Here is a 15,725-nt window from a genome sequence, read left to right as displayed (position 1 = left end):
CCAGAAACTACTTCCTAGAGAACCATTACTCTGCTTTCCCCAACCTGAGCGGGTTCCCGGCAAACACACAGGGGCTGTTGGCAAGCCAAGTGAAATGACCAATAAATATTTTAATCACCATTTTAAAAAAAATAAGATTTAAAATAAAAACCTTGTATTCTTACGACTTATACTCCCTCCTCGTCTTCACTCCCTCCTCAATGAGAATCCAGTTGGGGGCACCCAAGGAGAGATAGGAGGGATTAGGGTGGAAATAAAGGGCACATCCTTAGGGGGATGGGGTAGGTTCTAGGACAAGGGTGGGGCTCAAAGTCCTGGTCCCCACAACAACACAAACACAGACTTCAGGTACAGACTACAATCACCTGACCCTTGACCCTGTGACTCCAGGATGCTCCATAGCCCCCCTTCCCCCCGCCCCCCACCATATGTGCCCTAGTCTGGAGTTAGGGCTTCCTTTCCTGTGTACCCATCTAAGGCAAAGGAAGGAGTTAGTTCCAGGGATACTTTGTGGGAGAGGGGCTGAGAAATGGGATGGGGTGGCCGATGGTGCAACATGGCTCCCCCTCCAAAATATATACAAGTCCATAGAAATAAGGAAGACAGTAAGCGCAGCGGGAGATCACCTGAGGGCCATAGCGCCCCTCGCTGGTGTTCCCTGTTTCCTCTTCCCCAAAAGCTGCCTCCAGGAGTCGTATCCCCCCCCTTCAGTTTGTTCCTCCGCCTCCACCAAAGCCCATCTCCACCTTGTGGACGCTGGGTGGGGACCAGACCCTTCGGCTGGACTGGGGGGTGGCCCCACTCGCCTCATCGCTGCTGCCGCCACCCACTCCAGGAGACTCTCTCTTAGGTGGCAGGGCTGGCCCAGGGGGCCCTCCGGGTCCGGGTCCGCCACCGCCCAGGCGGTGCCGGCGCTCACAGTGTCCCCGGTGGCGCATGAAGCTGTCTCGCCACATGAACTTCTTGGCGCAGACACCACACTCGTAGGGTTTGAGACCTGTGTGTGTCTTCATGTGCTCGGTCAGGTGATGCTTCATCTTAAACTTTTTGTTGCACACGGGGCAGTCAAAGGGCCGCAGGTTGAGGTGCATGTTCACATGCCGGTCTCGCATGCTCTTGTGGGAGAAGGCCTTCCCACAGTGGCACAGAAAGATCTTATTCCCATCCCCACTGCCTGCCACTCCAGGGGTCCCCCCAGCACCACCTGGCGTGCCCAGGCTCCCTGCTGAGGTGCCCCCGAGGGTCACCGCCCCATGTTCAGCTTGGTTCCCTGGTGGCTGGCCTGGGGCCTGTGAGGAGGAGGAGGATGAAGACGACGGGAAGACCAGGATCTGGTTGCCCTGCATGTCCAGGGGAAGCAGGGGCCTGGGAGGGTGGGAGGGGGCATAGGAGGAAGGGGTTGGCCCCCCAGAATCATCAAGCCCCGCTCCAGGACCCCCACCCTCATAGGAGCCAAAGTCATTGGAGGACTCACAGAAATTGACCTGCTCCTCTCCCTTGTCTGGAGGCTCCGTCAGGGTCCGGACATCACTTATGCTAAGGGTAGCCTCTGGTCCTCCCGCCTCGGGTACCCTGGAGCCACCCCCGAGCTCTTCATCTTCATCATCCTCACAGGTCAACACCAGGTCTTCCTCCTCCTCATCCTCTTCCAGATCTGGGTCTTGGGGAACCAGAGGTGCTGGTGCTGGGCTGTTTCCACCCCGCTTCACATATACCCAATGTTTCTGTGGCATGATGCTGGGGGGTGCATAGGTGGGCCGCCGGAGCCCACCCCCAGGAACGACAGCACCCCTCCCATCCCCATCATCACATAGTTCATCTGCCTCTAGCAGCAGCTTCCCAGAGGTAGCCCCACCACTGCCAACCACAGGGGCTGGGAATACAGGGCCACCTCCTCGACGTTCCCCGCTGCCCACTGCAGAAGCTGCAAATGCCTCCTGGGAAGAAGATGAGAAGTCAGTGGACTCTCGGGGGCTGAAGTAGTTGCTGCTGCTGGGGGACTGATTCTCACTGGCCCGGCTGGAGGCATGGGAGCGCACAGAGCCCATGGTGGCCGGGGCCACAGTGGCCCCACTCCCTGATGGGACCCCAGCACCAGGGACAGTGGCAGAAGTGGCGGCAGCAGTGGTGATGGTGGTGGTGGTGGCTGAGGCCCGGCCTTCGCGGAGGAGTTCGGTACACTTATCCACGATGTGCCACATTTGGAGCACCGACCCCACTGTGAGGAAGTTGACAATGTCAGCAGCAGCCATGCTGAGGCGGCCAGTGTAAGCCGAAGCCAGGACAGTCTCGAAGGCGCCTGGGTCCATGACGCTGGGCAGAGAGATGGAGGTCATGCCCTTGAGTAAAACCTGGTCGTGGAAGTAAGGGGAGGAGGCAGCCAGGACAGCACGATGAGCCCTGAACTCCCGGCCCTGCACTCGGATGGACACATCGCAGAGCTGGCCCTGTAGCCGCTGCTGATTGAGGGACTCCAGAAGGGCACTGGTCACCTCAGGGAAGGACACGTGGACCACTGCAGCTGCAGGCAGGGGCAGTGGGGGTGGGGCCAGTGACAGAGGCAGGGGGAGTGCTGCCCCACCGGGAGAGAGAGGAGATGGCTCCATGGCGTGGAGGGAGGGGGTACCCCCCCAGCCACAGGAACAAGGGAAGGAGGAGGGCGGCCGGGGGGGTCTCTGGGAAGAAAAAGAGAGAAGAATGATAACATCTCATAATGACACAGCCCTTTACTCTACGGTTTAAAAACATGTTCACACCCTTTATCTGAGTAATTCCCCACAACAGCATTGTAAGGTGGGTAATCCTCTCAACCCCATTTGACAGATGAAGAAACTGATGCTCGGAAAGATTACTAGATTATCCAAGGTCACACAGCCAGTAAGTGGCAGTGCCAGGACACGCAGGTGTCCTGACTCCCAATCCAGTGCTCTTTCCTTGGAGATTAGAGAAATAAGGTGCTCTTGGGGAGTGGGGTGCCTCCCCTCGGAATTTCCCATTTACCTGAGCCTGAATTTCCAAAATTTACCTTATTGATGTTTTGCAACCTTTTCTGGGAGTAGAAGCAAGTCTGTTCCTGCACCAAGAACCATCCCTCCCTCCATGTCTTTTTGGGCTATGCCCCCCAGCTCTTTCGCGAGCCAGGGCCCCTTTGGCCCTCAGCTTACCTCTAGCCCCGCCCCTTCAAGGCACGCCCCTTGGGCCTTTCGGCCCCGCCTCTTCAAGACCCACCCCCGTGGCCCTCTCGGCCCCGCCCCTTGTCTACCCCCGCCCACACAGGACCCCGCCCCCCTCTGCTCCGCCCCAAGCGCTACTTCGACCTCCTCTCCCACCCGGAAGGCGCCCCCCAACCTCGCGCGTCCCCGCTTACCGGGCCGCGCGCCCCCGGGCCCCCCCGCCCCTCACTCGGCGGCCAGAGCCGCAGCCTGGGCCCCTCCCGCCGCCATCTTGCGCCGACTCCCTCCGCCCTCCGCCTCCGCTCCGCCTTCCGCCCCTCCGGCTTTAAAGGCACAGGCAGGGACCCCGCCCGTGCCGCTGGGCACTTCTCGGCCGACTCAGCCACTTCTCCTTTAAAGAACAGCCGTCTCATTCCACCTTAAAGGTACCAGGTCTCTTCCGCTGCTGAAGACGCAGGACTTGGTGGTTCGTCCGAAGCGCTCATTCCCCTTTAATTCTTTAAGCCTGCCCTTCCTATTGGCGAAGGGTCTTGGTCGTCGCTGCTTAGACCCCGCCCCTGAGCTGTGGCCATTAGCAGGTTTGCGGGATCTAATCGCCCTGCTCTCCCAGACTCAGACAGTTCCCCTGAAACCCCGCCCCCTTCCTCCGGGCCTGGATTGGCCAAATAACCTTGAGTCAGCCCCTGATTGGCCTTTTTACTCCAACCGCTCCAAGTGAGAAAGTAAAGCGCATTCGAGAGGCTGGAGTACATTTTTTTTTTTTTTTTTTTTTTTTAGTGCCTGGCAGAGGGCAAGGGGAAGGAAGGCCTGAGGCCGAGGGAACTCCAAGAGAGGCAGGCTAAAGACAGGCTACAAAGGACAGCTCCAGGGGTAGCCGGGGCCCAAGGCTAACCCTGAGCCAGAGAACAGCCGGTGGCAGTCCGTGAGAGTAGAACAAGGAAAAGGAAAAGACAGGGATACAATAAGAAAAGAACTTTATTGTTTATTAATGTTTCTGTGTAAAACTTAAGTTTTTGTTGTTGTTGTTGTTTTTTAAAAGAAACACCACCAAAAGGGGATTAGGCCAGTCAATCCCTTCCTCAGTTTTGTTTCCTCATCTGTTTCCCACCATCCTCCAAATACTATTCCAAAACATTTTGGAGGCAGGGAGTGGGGGGAGAGGCAGCTAATCAGAGTCTGAGAGCACGATGATCTCCTCTGGATCGCACTGTGTGGCCACACTCATCTGCAGGGGAGTGAGAGACAGAGTCAGAAAGAGACGTCTGGAATATAGGGGGAAAGAAGCAGAGGGAAGGATTTCTCAGAGATTAAAAACTGGGGTTAGAAAAAAGGAAGAGAGAGGATGTGGTGGGTGCAAAATTCATATGGAGTGCCTGAAACTGAACAATGAAAGACAAGTCAGGAAACAACTGCCTCCCCCTCTTACCTTATAAGTACCAGGCCGGGAGGGCTGTGAATGGGGGGTTTGGGACAACTGGGCTGGAGATGGGCTACAGAGGGAGCTGGTCACCAGGCCATGGCTGGGAGAGTCCACTCTCGTCGAGGAATCAGCAACTGGGGCCATAGAAGTCACGGGAGAAGGTGGGCTGGGCAGAGTAGAAACCTTCTTCCCATTCTTCTCATGCACTGCCCTTTGCCTTTCCACATAGCTAGGGACAGAAACACAAATATGCGGAGGGGTATGGAGAGCGTGAGGCTGCAGGGGGATCGTCCAGTCTCTTCCCAGCAGACCCAGTTCCTCAATACTCCTCTCAGAAAGCCCCTTGCAATCTGTCCTTGGCCTCCCTCTTCTCCTCCTTGTCGTCGTTACCTGTTTCCTAATGACCCTGCTCCAGTTTGCTTCTCCTTCCGAGATTTCTTGCAGGGGGGACAGGAATCTCCCCAGGTGTGAGGAGAGACACCTCCATTGAAGGAAGTGGAGGTGACCATGGCTGCTCCATTCTCCAAGACAGTGGTGAGGGGGTCCTCTGATTGCTTCCTGGAAGAAGAAACGTCCCTCTCCTCAGGGGAAGGGGTGGTATCCAGGGGCAAGGCTTCGATCTCGAGCTCAAAGAGCTGAGACATGGGGCTCTCTTCCTCCAGGGGTAACTCAAGGTGTTCTCCGTTGCTTTCAGCATCTATGCTGGAGGGAGCCAAGGGGTCTTCTGACAGTGAAGACGGTGACGTTATGAGTCCTTTGTTCTGCTGCTCCCCCACAGACCTGCTGATCCCTCTGCTAGGTTCCAGGTTCTCTTCAGTGGAGATCTGCTGTGGTGGGGACATAGGGCTCTTGTCTCCATCCTGACCTGGAAAAGAAGAAAAGAGAGAAGAGTAGCATGAGAACTACGGGAAAGAATACTACTGAGGGTAAGAAGAGGGAGGGAAGGGTCTCAAACAGGTGGTTCACATCCAACAGAGTAGAGGGAACCGGCACATGAGAGGACTGTTTCCTTGACATACCTGCTTCCTCCTCCTCCTCCTCCTCCTCCTCCTCCTCTTCATCGTCCCCCTGACCTTCTTGCATCTGTTCGAGATCCTCCTCTTCTTCAGAATCTGTGGGCTCTTCCTCCTCCTCTTCTTCTTCTTCCTCCTCTTCTTCCTCCTCCTCCTCTTCTTCCTCTTCCTCATCACTATCCTCATCTTCTTCATCATCTGTCTCAGCCTTAGAGGTGGTAGGGCACTCCTGGGACGCCACTCCACTAGGGCCCTGGGGGACAGAGGAATTTCTCTCAGGAATCCCGTGCCCCAGAGGATCTGCTTCTTGGGTTCCTTCTGCACTTTTCCCAGCCAGTCACCCTACACTCCCTGATAGCCAGTGCAGGGGAAGGTCAAGTTCGATATGAAGGGTTTATCCCTTCCATACCTCACCAGAATCCAAGGAGGCTTTGGGGGGGTCTGCAGCGTGGGAAGAAGTAGCTTGGGGAAGCCGAGCCCTTCTCTTCTGTCTCTCGCCCTCTTCACTCTTGTCTTGCATCATTGCATATTTGGAGATAACCTCATCCAGCCGGCTCATAGCCAAGCTCCGGTTTTCTCGCAGGCGCCGGGCTAGGGCAGGATCTGACAGTGCAGGGTCAATGCCTACGTGGGGAGATATAAAGTCAGAGTAGTCAGCCCAAACCCTAGAAAAAGGGACAGGAGAGATGTCCCCTCCACCAAACATCTAACATTAAGGGTTACTGACAGACATCTCACTAATCCCTACCTGGCCTATAGTCATCTGTGAGGTGACAGCCAAAGTTGTAGATGAGATCAAGGTGGCGTCGCTCCTGTAACCTGATGCCCACATCTCGGAAGGCATCCTGAGCCATGAGCTGGAGCTGCTGTCGCGGGAGGCCAAGGCTGTGCCGAGCAGCTGCCTTCTCCACAGCCCGCAGTACATCTCCATAGTCAGGGAAGGTATCAGGCCCTGGTTTGTTGATGAGCCGCTCAATGCGCCTGTTAACCTCTGGGTAGCGGGTGCCACGGTAGGGGATGCGCTGTTCTATGACTCGGCCCGTCAGTGAAGAACAGTCTTTGAGCTCACACAGCCGCCCGAAGAGGCGGATCAGCTTACGCTTCAACCTTGCCTCCTGCAGGTATGTGGAGTCCGGGTCGTCCAATTCTGAGAGATCCAACTCCTTTTCCTGGAGCCGCCGGATCTCTGCCACATAGAGTGCCAGCAGCTGCTCCAAGCGCTGGATCTGCCGCCGGGAACCACGGGTCCTTGGGGCCTCAGAGGCAGTGGTCTCAGCACTTGTGCGGTCCGAGGAGGGGTCTTTGGGAGAGTTATTCCCAGAGGGTTCACTAGAGGTGGTGGCAGCAGGGGCCAGGTTCAGCTTCTTCTTGGCTGAGTGGGCCTTGAGAACAGTGCAGAGCTCGTTAATGTAGACATAGAGCTTAGCTGGCCGGCTCTGGGCCCGAGACAGGACCCGAGAGAGGATGTTGCAGAACTCCGCCGAGGCCAAAAACAGAGAGTGGGCACGCTGCTGCCGGTTATAGAGGAATGGGACCACCTCAGGGTGGTCTGCTGTCTGCGTCTTACACAGCTCAAGGAACTAGAGGGTTTAGGGGAAGAGGTAGGGGGAAGAAGACAAGGGAAAGGGTTGAGAGAAAGAAGGCGAGGTGGGGTTAATGGGGAAGAAAGGACAGGAGAGCCAGTCAGCCATCCCCCTCCCTGGGGTACAAGAATCTTCTCCCCTAAAGCTCACCTCTTCAAACAGCTTCTCATTCTCCAACTTGTAGCATTTCTTGCCGCCAGAACTACTGCTTCCTCCAGCCCCATGGGGCTGAGAGGAGCCAGGGGCTTCTGGCCGGGGTGAGGCTGGATTGGGGGGTGGGTGGGAGGGACCTGGCTGAGCAGCTGCTTCATCTTCGTCATCATCATCCAGCACAATGATGCTGTTAGCGGTGGCCATGGGGGATCAAATCCCCCGGAAGGAGGAAGTGTTGGGGATTTCGGAATTCCTGCTGGAAGGGGATGGGGCCTCAGAAAGAGCCCCTCCAGCACAGCCCATCCCTCATCTCACACGTTTTCCAATCTTCTTGGGTTTCAGTAACACCCAGCCCTGCTCGACAGTGTCCTCACTGCCTGTCTTCCAGCAACTGTTAGAACTGTATGCTTTTCTGGCCCTTTACATAAGGAAGCCCCAAAACACCTGAAACCCTTAAGTCCCCACCCCCAGCTCCACCCCTCTCCAAGCTTTCTGTTTCATTTCTCCACTTCTCAGACATTCATTTCCCCGTTTCCCATACTTGCCAAGTTGATTCTTCCAACCCCTGGACCTCCTCCCACTTTGCACTCCAGATTCCCTAGACGTTCCCTCGCTGATACCACACCCCCCGTCAGCACCACCGCATGAGTCTTCCCCGTTTCGCTCTCAAACACGTCAAATCCACACCCTCATCCCATCCTGAAGGATCACCCCCAACTCCTAGATTCTCTGAGACGAAGGAGGTTCCCTCCCAAAAATCCATCCCCCTTGCTCCTCCCTGAATTATCTTCATACTCCGCCCTCTGACGGGTCTCCTCAAACCGGGGCGGCAGGTAGGAGATATCTCACCTCAATCCCCTCCCTCTCACCCCACCCGAATTTCCCCCATTCTCTCTCGGTGACCTGTAACCGATTGTGGGCCCAGCACTGAGCTCCCCCGATTCCTCTCAGATCCCAACCCGGCGTCCGACCCCTTCCCCTAAATGAGCTTCCCGCCAAGTCCCCCTCCCCCAGGTCGGCCCCCGGCCGCCCCACTCCCCTTCAGGGATAGGAAAGGAAGGTACCACAGCTTGTCCCATAGACTCAGCGCCCGGGACTCCCCAATACCTCTCCCTCGACATTCCCGCCCCCGCCTTCGCTCCCCACACGGTCCGGCCCCCACCTCAGAAACGGTCTCTCGAGGCGACCCTCGCTGCTGATCTCAGAACCTCGCATGGTTCCCTCCGCCTTCCTTCCCCCTCCCACCGCAGGCCCTTCTCTGGACCGGAAGCCGCAGAGTTTCCGCCTACAGCCACCTAGGCGCGGCCATATTGTCGTACGGCGCCCGGACCGCCCCTACGCTGCGGCCGGAAGTGGCGGTAGACCCGCCCCCGTCTCCAGTGACGCCCACACAGTCTGCGGCTTCCTTTCCTGTGACCAGTAGGGGGCGGTTTTGGCCCTTCAGGGAGACCCAAACCACCCCGGGGCTGCCATTTTGCCGTACGGTGTTGGCTACGCCCGAACTTGGGCGCGCCGCCGGCGGAGCTCTTTTCACCCGGTGCTTCTGCGACTCAGCCAATCAGAAACTTCCTACATCCGGCCCAACCTCCGGCGGGTCGCGTGCGAGAAGGACTGAGCCACCTTTTCAGTAGGGGAGGGGGAACGGAACGGGACAGCCAGGGAATTGGGCCCTCCAAGACTACGCAGGGGTGCTGGGAAGAGCAAGAGTCTCTTAAGAAGGAAAAAAGCCCTCTTCTTTCCGCTGGGCCGTTGACAAGCCTTCCGGCGCTGCATTCTACCTGCCCGGTACCCTTTCCACTGTTTAATCGACTGCGCCTGCCCTTTTCCCTTTTGCGGGCTGCTCGCTCCCTTGCCGCTGTCCAGCAGCTACTTCTACTTCCAGGTGCCTACATACGTCTTCCAACCGTGAAATCGTAAATGCATACCGATGAGCACAATGAGCTATACAAATGTGTTATTATTATTATTGTTGCTATTGTCGTTGATTCCTCTTTAAGCGCCTCCACAGAACTAAGGACCAACCACGTAGGTGGGAGCTAGGTGGTTCTCTGTTCTTTTCTGGAGAGGGTCCTCGAGGTGCAGGTGATGATGACCTGGAGGCCGTGCTACATTGTCCAGGAGTTCTAGGGCCTTAGGACGGCGATATGGGGCGGGGGGGGTGGGGAGTGAGGGTTGAAGAATCTGTGCAGATTGCCGCTGTGAGGGCTAGCAGACGAAGTGAGACTCGTAAAATACCTTGGGTCTCGACTCATTCCTTCCTCTTCATCCCGGAAAGCTGAGGAAAGAACGAAGAGAGAAGAAACTGACTTCGACGCCCGCCTCGCCCGCACCCCCACCTCACTCAACTTTAGGGAGCCTGGAAGGACTCGTGGAGGCCAGGCTGGGTCCAGATGTGAGCTCATGGGGAAGCCAGAACGGTTAACACGGAGATTCCCATCTCTTTCATCCTTCCGCTTCCCCCAAGTGGTGAGCATCTTGCCACTTTTTAGGACGCGGAGGTTCTTAGATCCTTAAGCCCTCAGAGTACCAGAACTTCAAACCTTCGCCTCCGTTAGAGAATCCCACACCATGTCTAAGCTTACAGTGTCTTCAAATTAGGGAACATGAACGTTCTCCAAAAGGATACTCAGACTTAAGAGATAGTAAGGATTTAATTTCTAGATCTTCAACTTTCGCAAAATTGTTCTTACTGAGTAAATGCCTGCAGTCGAGGTTCTGCTTCTTCCTGTTTCCTTTTATAACCGACTTCCCCACCTCTAAAAAAACAAAAAGGTATGTGGGCACACCTCATTTTATTGTGCTTCACAGATATTGTAGGGGGGTTTTTTGTTTTTTGTTTTTTGTTTTTTTTTGTTTGTTTGTTTGTTTTACAAATTGAAGGTTTGTGGCAGCCTTGGGTTGAACAACTCTATCAGCACCATTTTTCTTTTTTCATTTTTTTAGGAATTTGATTAATTAAATTTTTAACGTTTATTTATTTTTGAAAGACAGAGAGATAGAGCCTGAGCAGGGGAGGGGCAGAGAGAGAGGAAGACACAGAATCTGAAGCAGGCTCCAGTTTCTGAGCTGTCAGCACAGAGCCAGATGTGGGGCTCGAACTCACGAACTACAAGATCATGACCTGAGCCGAAGTCAACCACTTAACTGGCTGAGCCACCCAGGCGCCCCTAAGATTTTATTTTTAAGAAATCTCTATACCCAACATGGGGCATGAATCTAAAACCCCTAGGTGAAGAGTCACATGCTGTACTGACTGAGCCAGCCAGGTGCTCCTATTGACACCATTTTTCTAACAGCATTTGCTCATTTCAGGTCTCTGTGTCATATTTTGGTAAGTACTGCAATATTTCAAACTTTTTCATTATTTTTGCTTTTGTTATAGTAATCTGTGATCATTTACTATTATAATTGTTTGGGAGTACCACAAATGACACCCATATAAGACAGTGAGCTTAATAAATACCATGGGTGTCTTTTGACTGCTCCATTGACCAACTGTTCCCCCATCTCTCTCCCTCTCCTCAGCCTTCCCTATTCTGAGACACAGTATTGAAATTGATAACCCTGCGATGGCTTCTAACTGTTTAAGTGAAAGAGTCACATGTCTCTCACTTTAAATAAAAAACTAGGGGTGTCTGAGTGGCTCAGTGTGTTAAGTGTACAACTTCAGCTCAGGTCATGATCTTGCGGCTGGTGGGTTTAAGCCCTGCATCAGGCTCTGTGCTAACAGCTTCAGGCTGGAGCCTGCTTCAGATTCTGTGTGTGTGTCTCAGTCTCTGTCCCCCCATCCCCTCAGAAATAAACATTAAAAAGAATAAATCAATCAAAAGCTAGAAATGATTAAGCTTAGGGAGGAAGGCATGTTGAAAGCCGAAACAGACTGGAAGCTAGGCCTCTTGTGCCACATAGTCAGGCTGTGAATGCAAAGGAAATGGTCTTGAAGGAAATAAAAAGTGCTACTCCGGTGAACACATGAATGATAAGAAAGCAAAACGGCTTTATTGATGATATGGAGGAAGCTTGAGTCGTCTGGATAGAAGATCAAACCAGCCACAACATTCTCTCTTAACTTAACCTTAACTCTCTTCAGTTATGTGAAGGCTGAAAGAAGTGAAGAAGCTGCAGAAGAAAAGTTGGAATGGTTGGTTCATAAGGTATAAAGAAAGAAGCCATCTTCAAAACAAAAGAACAAGGTGATGGAGCAGGCGCTGATGTAGAAGCTGCTTCAAGTTATCTAGCAGATCTAGCTAAGATCATTAAAGTGGCTACACCAAACAATGATTTTCAGTGTACATGAAACAGTCTTATGCTGGAAGAAGATAGTATCTGGGACTTTCATAGCTAGAGAGGAGAAGTCAGTGCCTGGCTTCAAAGCTTCAAATGACAGGCTTACTCTCTTGTTAAGGACTAAAGCAGCTGGTGACACTGCTCATTTGCCATTCCAAAAATCCTAGAGCCCTTAAGAATTATGGTAACTTTACTCTGCTTGTGCTCTATAAATGGAACAACAAAGCCTGGATGACAGCAAATCTGTTGACAACATAGTTTACTGTTAAGCCCTACTTTAAGACCTACTGCTCAGAAAGAAAGATTTCTTTCTTGGGGCACTTGGGTGGCTCAGTCGGTTGAGTGGCTGGCTCTTGATCTCGGTCAGGTTGTGATCTCATCATTTGTGAACTCAAGCCCCATGTCGGGCTCTGTGACAGTGCAGGGCCTGCTTGGGATTCTCTCCCTTTCTCTGCCCCTCCCCAAAACTAAATTTAAAAAAAAATTTTTTTAAAGATTCCGTTCTTTTACTGCTCATTGACAATGCACCTGGTCATCCAAGAGCTCTGACAAAGATATACAATGAGATGAATGTTGTCTTCATGCCTGCTAACACAGCATCCTTTCCGAAGACCATGAATTAAGGAGTAATTTTGACTTTCAGGTCTTAATATTTAAGAAATACATTTCATAAAGTTGTCACTGGCATACAAAGATTCCTCTAATGGACTTGGGTGAAGTAAATTGAAAACCTTGAAAGGATTCATCATTGTAGATCCATTAAGAACATTTGTGATTCATGGGAAGAGGACAAAATATTAATAGGAGTTTGGAAGAAGTTGACTCTAATCCTCATGGATGACTTTGAGGGGTTCAAGACTTCAGGGTAGGAAGTAACTTCAGGTGTGGTAGAACTGGCAAGAGAACCAGAAGTAGAAGTAGAGCCTGGAGAAGTGACTGAATTAGCTGCAATCTCAAGATAAAACTTCAACAGATGAGGAGTTGCTTTTTATGAATGAGCAAAGAAAAGTGGTTTCTTGAAATCTACTCCTGGTGAAGATGCTTTTAAGTTTAAGATTATTGAAATGACAACAAAGGATTTAGAATATGACATAAACTTAGTTGATGAGGCAGCGGCAAGGTTTGAGGGGATTGACTCCAATTTTGAAAGTTCTACTGTGGTTAAATGTTATCAAACAGTACCACATGCTACAGAGAAATCGTTTGTGAAAAGAATAGGTGACCGATGCAGCAAACTTCATTGTGTCTTATTTTAAGAAATTGGCACAACCATTCCAACCTTCAGCAACCACCTGATCTAGTCAGCAGCCACCAGCATCTAAGAAAGACCCTTCACCAGCAGAAAGATTAAAACTCCCTGAAAGCTCAGATGACGTTTAGCATTTTTTAGTAGTATTTTTTTACAGTTTATTTATGTTAAGAAAGAGAGCACATGAATGCAAGTTGGAGAGGGGCAGAGAGAGGGGGACAGAACCCCAGGGGGGCTCTGAACCATCAGCACAGAGCCTGATGTGAGGCTCGAACCCATAAACCATGAGATCATGACCTGAGCTGAAGGGAGGTGTTCAACTAACTGAGCCACCCAGGTGCCCCAGCAGTAAAGTATTTTTATTAAAAATTTTTTTAAATGTTTACTTATTTTTGAGAGAGAGAGACATGGTGTGAGTGGGGAGGGGCAGAGAGAGAGGGAGACACAGAATCCCAAGCAAGCTCCAGGCTCTGAGCTGTCAGCACAGAGCCCGACATGGGGCTCGAACTCACGAACCGTGAGATCATGACCCGAGCTGAAGTCAGATGCACCACAATAAAGTATTTTTAAATTAAGGTATGTATGTTGGTGTTTTGGTTCTTTTTAGATATAATGCTATTGCACACTTATTAGATTACAGTATAGTGTAAACATAATAGATAGATGTAATATAGATGTAAACATAACTAGATCAGTCAGTAAAAGACTTTCAAGTATAAAAGCATAAAATTGTCTGTGGGGAAGTGGATTGGTATTAGATGTTCAAGGGAAAAAAAGTCATGAAAGAAGGAAAAGAATAAACTTGTAGTTATGAGCTTGTTTATTTTTAAGTGCATAGTGGTGAGTATCAAGTCACTCTGATACTACCATTCCCCTGGATGTTCAAAGGGTGATCTGTTTTATTTTAAAATGTGAATATTTTCCTTTTTTAACTTTTTTAAGTTTTTAAAAATGTTTATTTATTTTTGAAGGAGAGAGAGTGACAGGGCATGAGCCCGTAAGGGGCAGTGAGAGAGGGAGACACAGAATCCGAAGCAGGCTCCAGGCTCTGAGCTATCAGCACAGAGGACACGGGGATGGAACTCACCAACCATGAGATCATGACCTCAGCCAGTCTGACTCTTAACTGATTGAGCCGCCCAGGCACCCCTATTTTCCTTTTAAAAAAAAAAGTTTATTTTGAGAAAGAGATAGTGTGTGCATGAGTGGGGGAGGGGCAGAGAATGAGGAGGACAGAGGATCCAAAGCGGGCTCCACGCTGACTGCAGAGAGCCCGCCTTGGGGCTCGAACCCAAGAACCAGAGATCACGACCTGAGCTGAAGTTGGATGCTTAACTGACTGAGCCACCCAGGTGCCCCAAAATGTGAATATTTTCAATATGCCAGAAATTACATCCTTGAAATAATTTTAATTCCTGATGAAAAATTTTAGATGGTTAGACATACGTGAGAAGTACAAACTTTTTCAAAAAATTTTCCCAGAATATAGATGCAAAAAGCTTAAGACAGCTATGCACGTGTCCCCTCCACAGCCCCCCACGTTCTATTTCCCTCCTGTCCCCACCTCTCACCTCTGCCGCAGGTGGTCACAATTCCAGCTCCTCCTCCTTCTGAGGTGTTCTCAGGAGCCAGTCCCCAAATCTTGCCCATGGTAGCAGCCACAGCAGCTTAAGAACAGCCTCCAGTGTCAGTAGCGTCAGGATGAGGACCAGGAAGATAAAGAAGGCCTTGTCTAAGGCCTGACGCAGGAGACCCCTGGGAGGGCAGGGACGCCGGGCAAACGCCAGGAACACGTCGTCCTCATCCACATCACCTTCTTCCTCCGCCATACTAACTCACAGTGACAGCTGACTGGATCAGCGGGACTGGGACGGAAGCCCTTGCTCAGCAACGCCAGGATTAAGGGGCATGGGAGCAGCAAGTCCTGCACCTGCCGGGGGTGACCCTAATTCCCCCATCAAAGAGAGAAAAGAGGCAATCGTATAATCATCTGTGCAATGTGAATGGTCTGAACTAAGTGGTTCCTAAAGTCAGTCCACTTTACTATAATTGTGACTTGGCAACACAGAGGCAGACAAGCTGGAACTGCTCGAGTCATTCTGGGTCTCTAGGCTCAAGGCCCAAGGTCTTATGCCCCTACAGACAGACGTGAGTAATTGCAGGTAGTGTGCTACTGTGAGCCCTTGTCAGCCCATTCCAGCTTTACCTTGGGTGGTGGAAGGAGGCCTGGGGAAAGGGCTCTCCTAACCCTGATGGGTGTGGAGCTGGAGGAAGTGCAAGCAAGCTACTTCTTCTCCAAGATGTCTTCTTTGGGGCCGCTGAGCCGGGATGGGGGGGGGAGGGGGAAAGGAGGCTGAAACCCACTTTGCTTTCTTCCTAACTTCCGCCCTGCTTTCCAGAGGACTACTATAGTTGGACTGTGGGAGCCCAAGTAGGGGAGGGGGGGTCTATAGAAATACAAAGACCATGATTGATCATCGGAGCCAGAATGTGTAATTGGAACTTGAATGTTGGGGCAATAATATGGGAGAGGGGTCGTGATTAAAGAGTTGTTGGCTGGGAGGGTCGTCTAGGAGGCTGTCATTGGGGCAAGAGTTGAAGGCCTTTTCTTGGCCCTGTTCCCCTGGCACTGGCCCAAAGGTCTATGACGGAAATCGAAGCCCATGTGAAGATGTGAGGACCCCCTGGGATAAGTGGGGCAGTGGGGGGGAGGGTGGCCAGCAGAGGACGCAGTGTGTGGTAGTGGACCTCATACCTGGAACTGTTAGGGTTTCTTACCTAAACTTCATTTTGACCTTGATAAGAAGACCTGGTTCTCCCCCAAAAAGGTACAAATGATGCCACAGT

The 15,725-nt window shown here is 51.9% G+C and overlaps 3 protein-coding genes across 6 annotated transcripts; all 3 read right to left on the bottom strand.

Annotated features, from left to right (window-relative positions):
- Positions 1-90: 90 nt before the first annotated feature.
- ZBTB22 (zinc finger and BTB domain containing 22) lies at positions 91-3,443 on the bottom strand. The gene is made up of 2 exons (XM_039241742.1): positions 3,368-3,443; positions 91-2,675 (listed from the first exon to the last, which is right to left on the bottom strand). The coding sequence occupies exon 2, from the start codon at positions 2,604-2,606 to the stop codon at positions 708-710; it is 1,899 nt and encodes a 632-aa protein (XP_039097673.1). The 5' UTR covers positions 2,607-2,675; positions 3,368-3,443; the 3' UTR covers positions 91-707.
- Positions 3,444-4,130: 687 nt separating this feature from the next.
- On the bottom strand, positions 4,131-8,688 carry DAXX (death domain associated protein). 4 transcript variants are annotated; one of them, XM_039241845.1, is made up of 8 exons: positions 8,505-8,688; positions 7,340-7,595; positions 6,355-7,186; positions 6,016-6,230; positions 5,613-5,859; positions 4,984-5,458; positions 4,600-4,822; positions 4,131-4,398 (listed from the first exon to the last, which is right to left on the bottom strand). In XM_039241845.1, exons 2-8 carry the CDS (start codon positions 7,544-7,546, stop codon positions 4,339-4,341), a joined length of 2,259 nt encoding a protein of 752 aa, XP_039097776.1. In that variant the 5' UTR covers positions 7,547-7,595; positions 8,505-8,688; the 3' UTR covers positions 4,131-4,338. The 4 variants fall into 4 exon arrangements, with proteins under 4 accessions (XP_039097776.1, XP_039097775.1, XP_039097778.1 ...); XM_039241844.1 differs by having other exon boundaries at positions 7,340-7,598; positions 8,505-8,687; XM_039241847.1 differs by having other exon boundaries at positions 5,667-5,859; positions 7,340-7,598; positions 8,505-8,687.
- Positions 8,689-14,464: 5,776 nt separating this feature from the next.
- On the bottom strand, positions 14,465-14,707 carry SMIM40 (small integral membrane protein 40). Its single transcript, XM_039241797.1, has one exon. The coding sequence runs from the start codon at positions 14,705-14,707 to the stop codon at positions 14,465-14,467; it is 243 nt and encodes an 80-aa protein (XP_039097728.1).
- Positions 14,708-15,725: the final 1,018 nt, after the last annotated feature.

This window comes from Hyaena hyaena, unplaced genomic scaffold, assembly GCF_003009895.1.
Source record: "Hyaena hyaena isolate Hyena2069 unplaced genomic scaffold, ASM300989v1 scaffold_202, whole genome shotgun sequence".
NCBI lineage: Eukaryota > Metazoa > Chordata > Mammalia > Carnivora > Hyaenidae > Hyaena > Hyaena hyaena.
The sequence above is the reverse complement of the archived record's forward strand: the minus strand, read 5'-3'. Positions and strand labels throughout refer to the sequence as shown.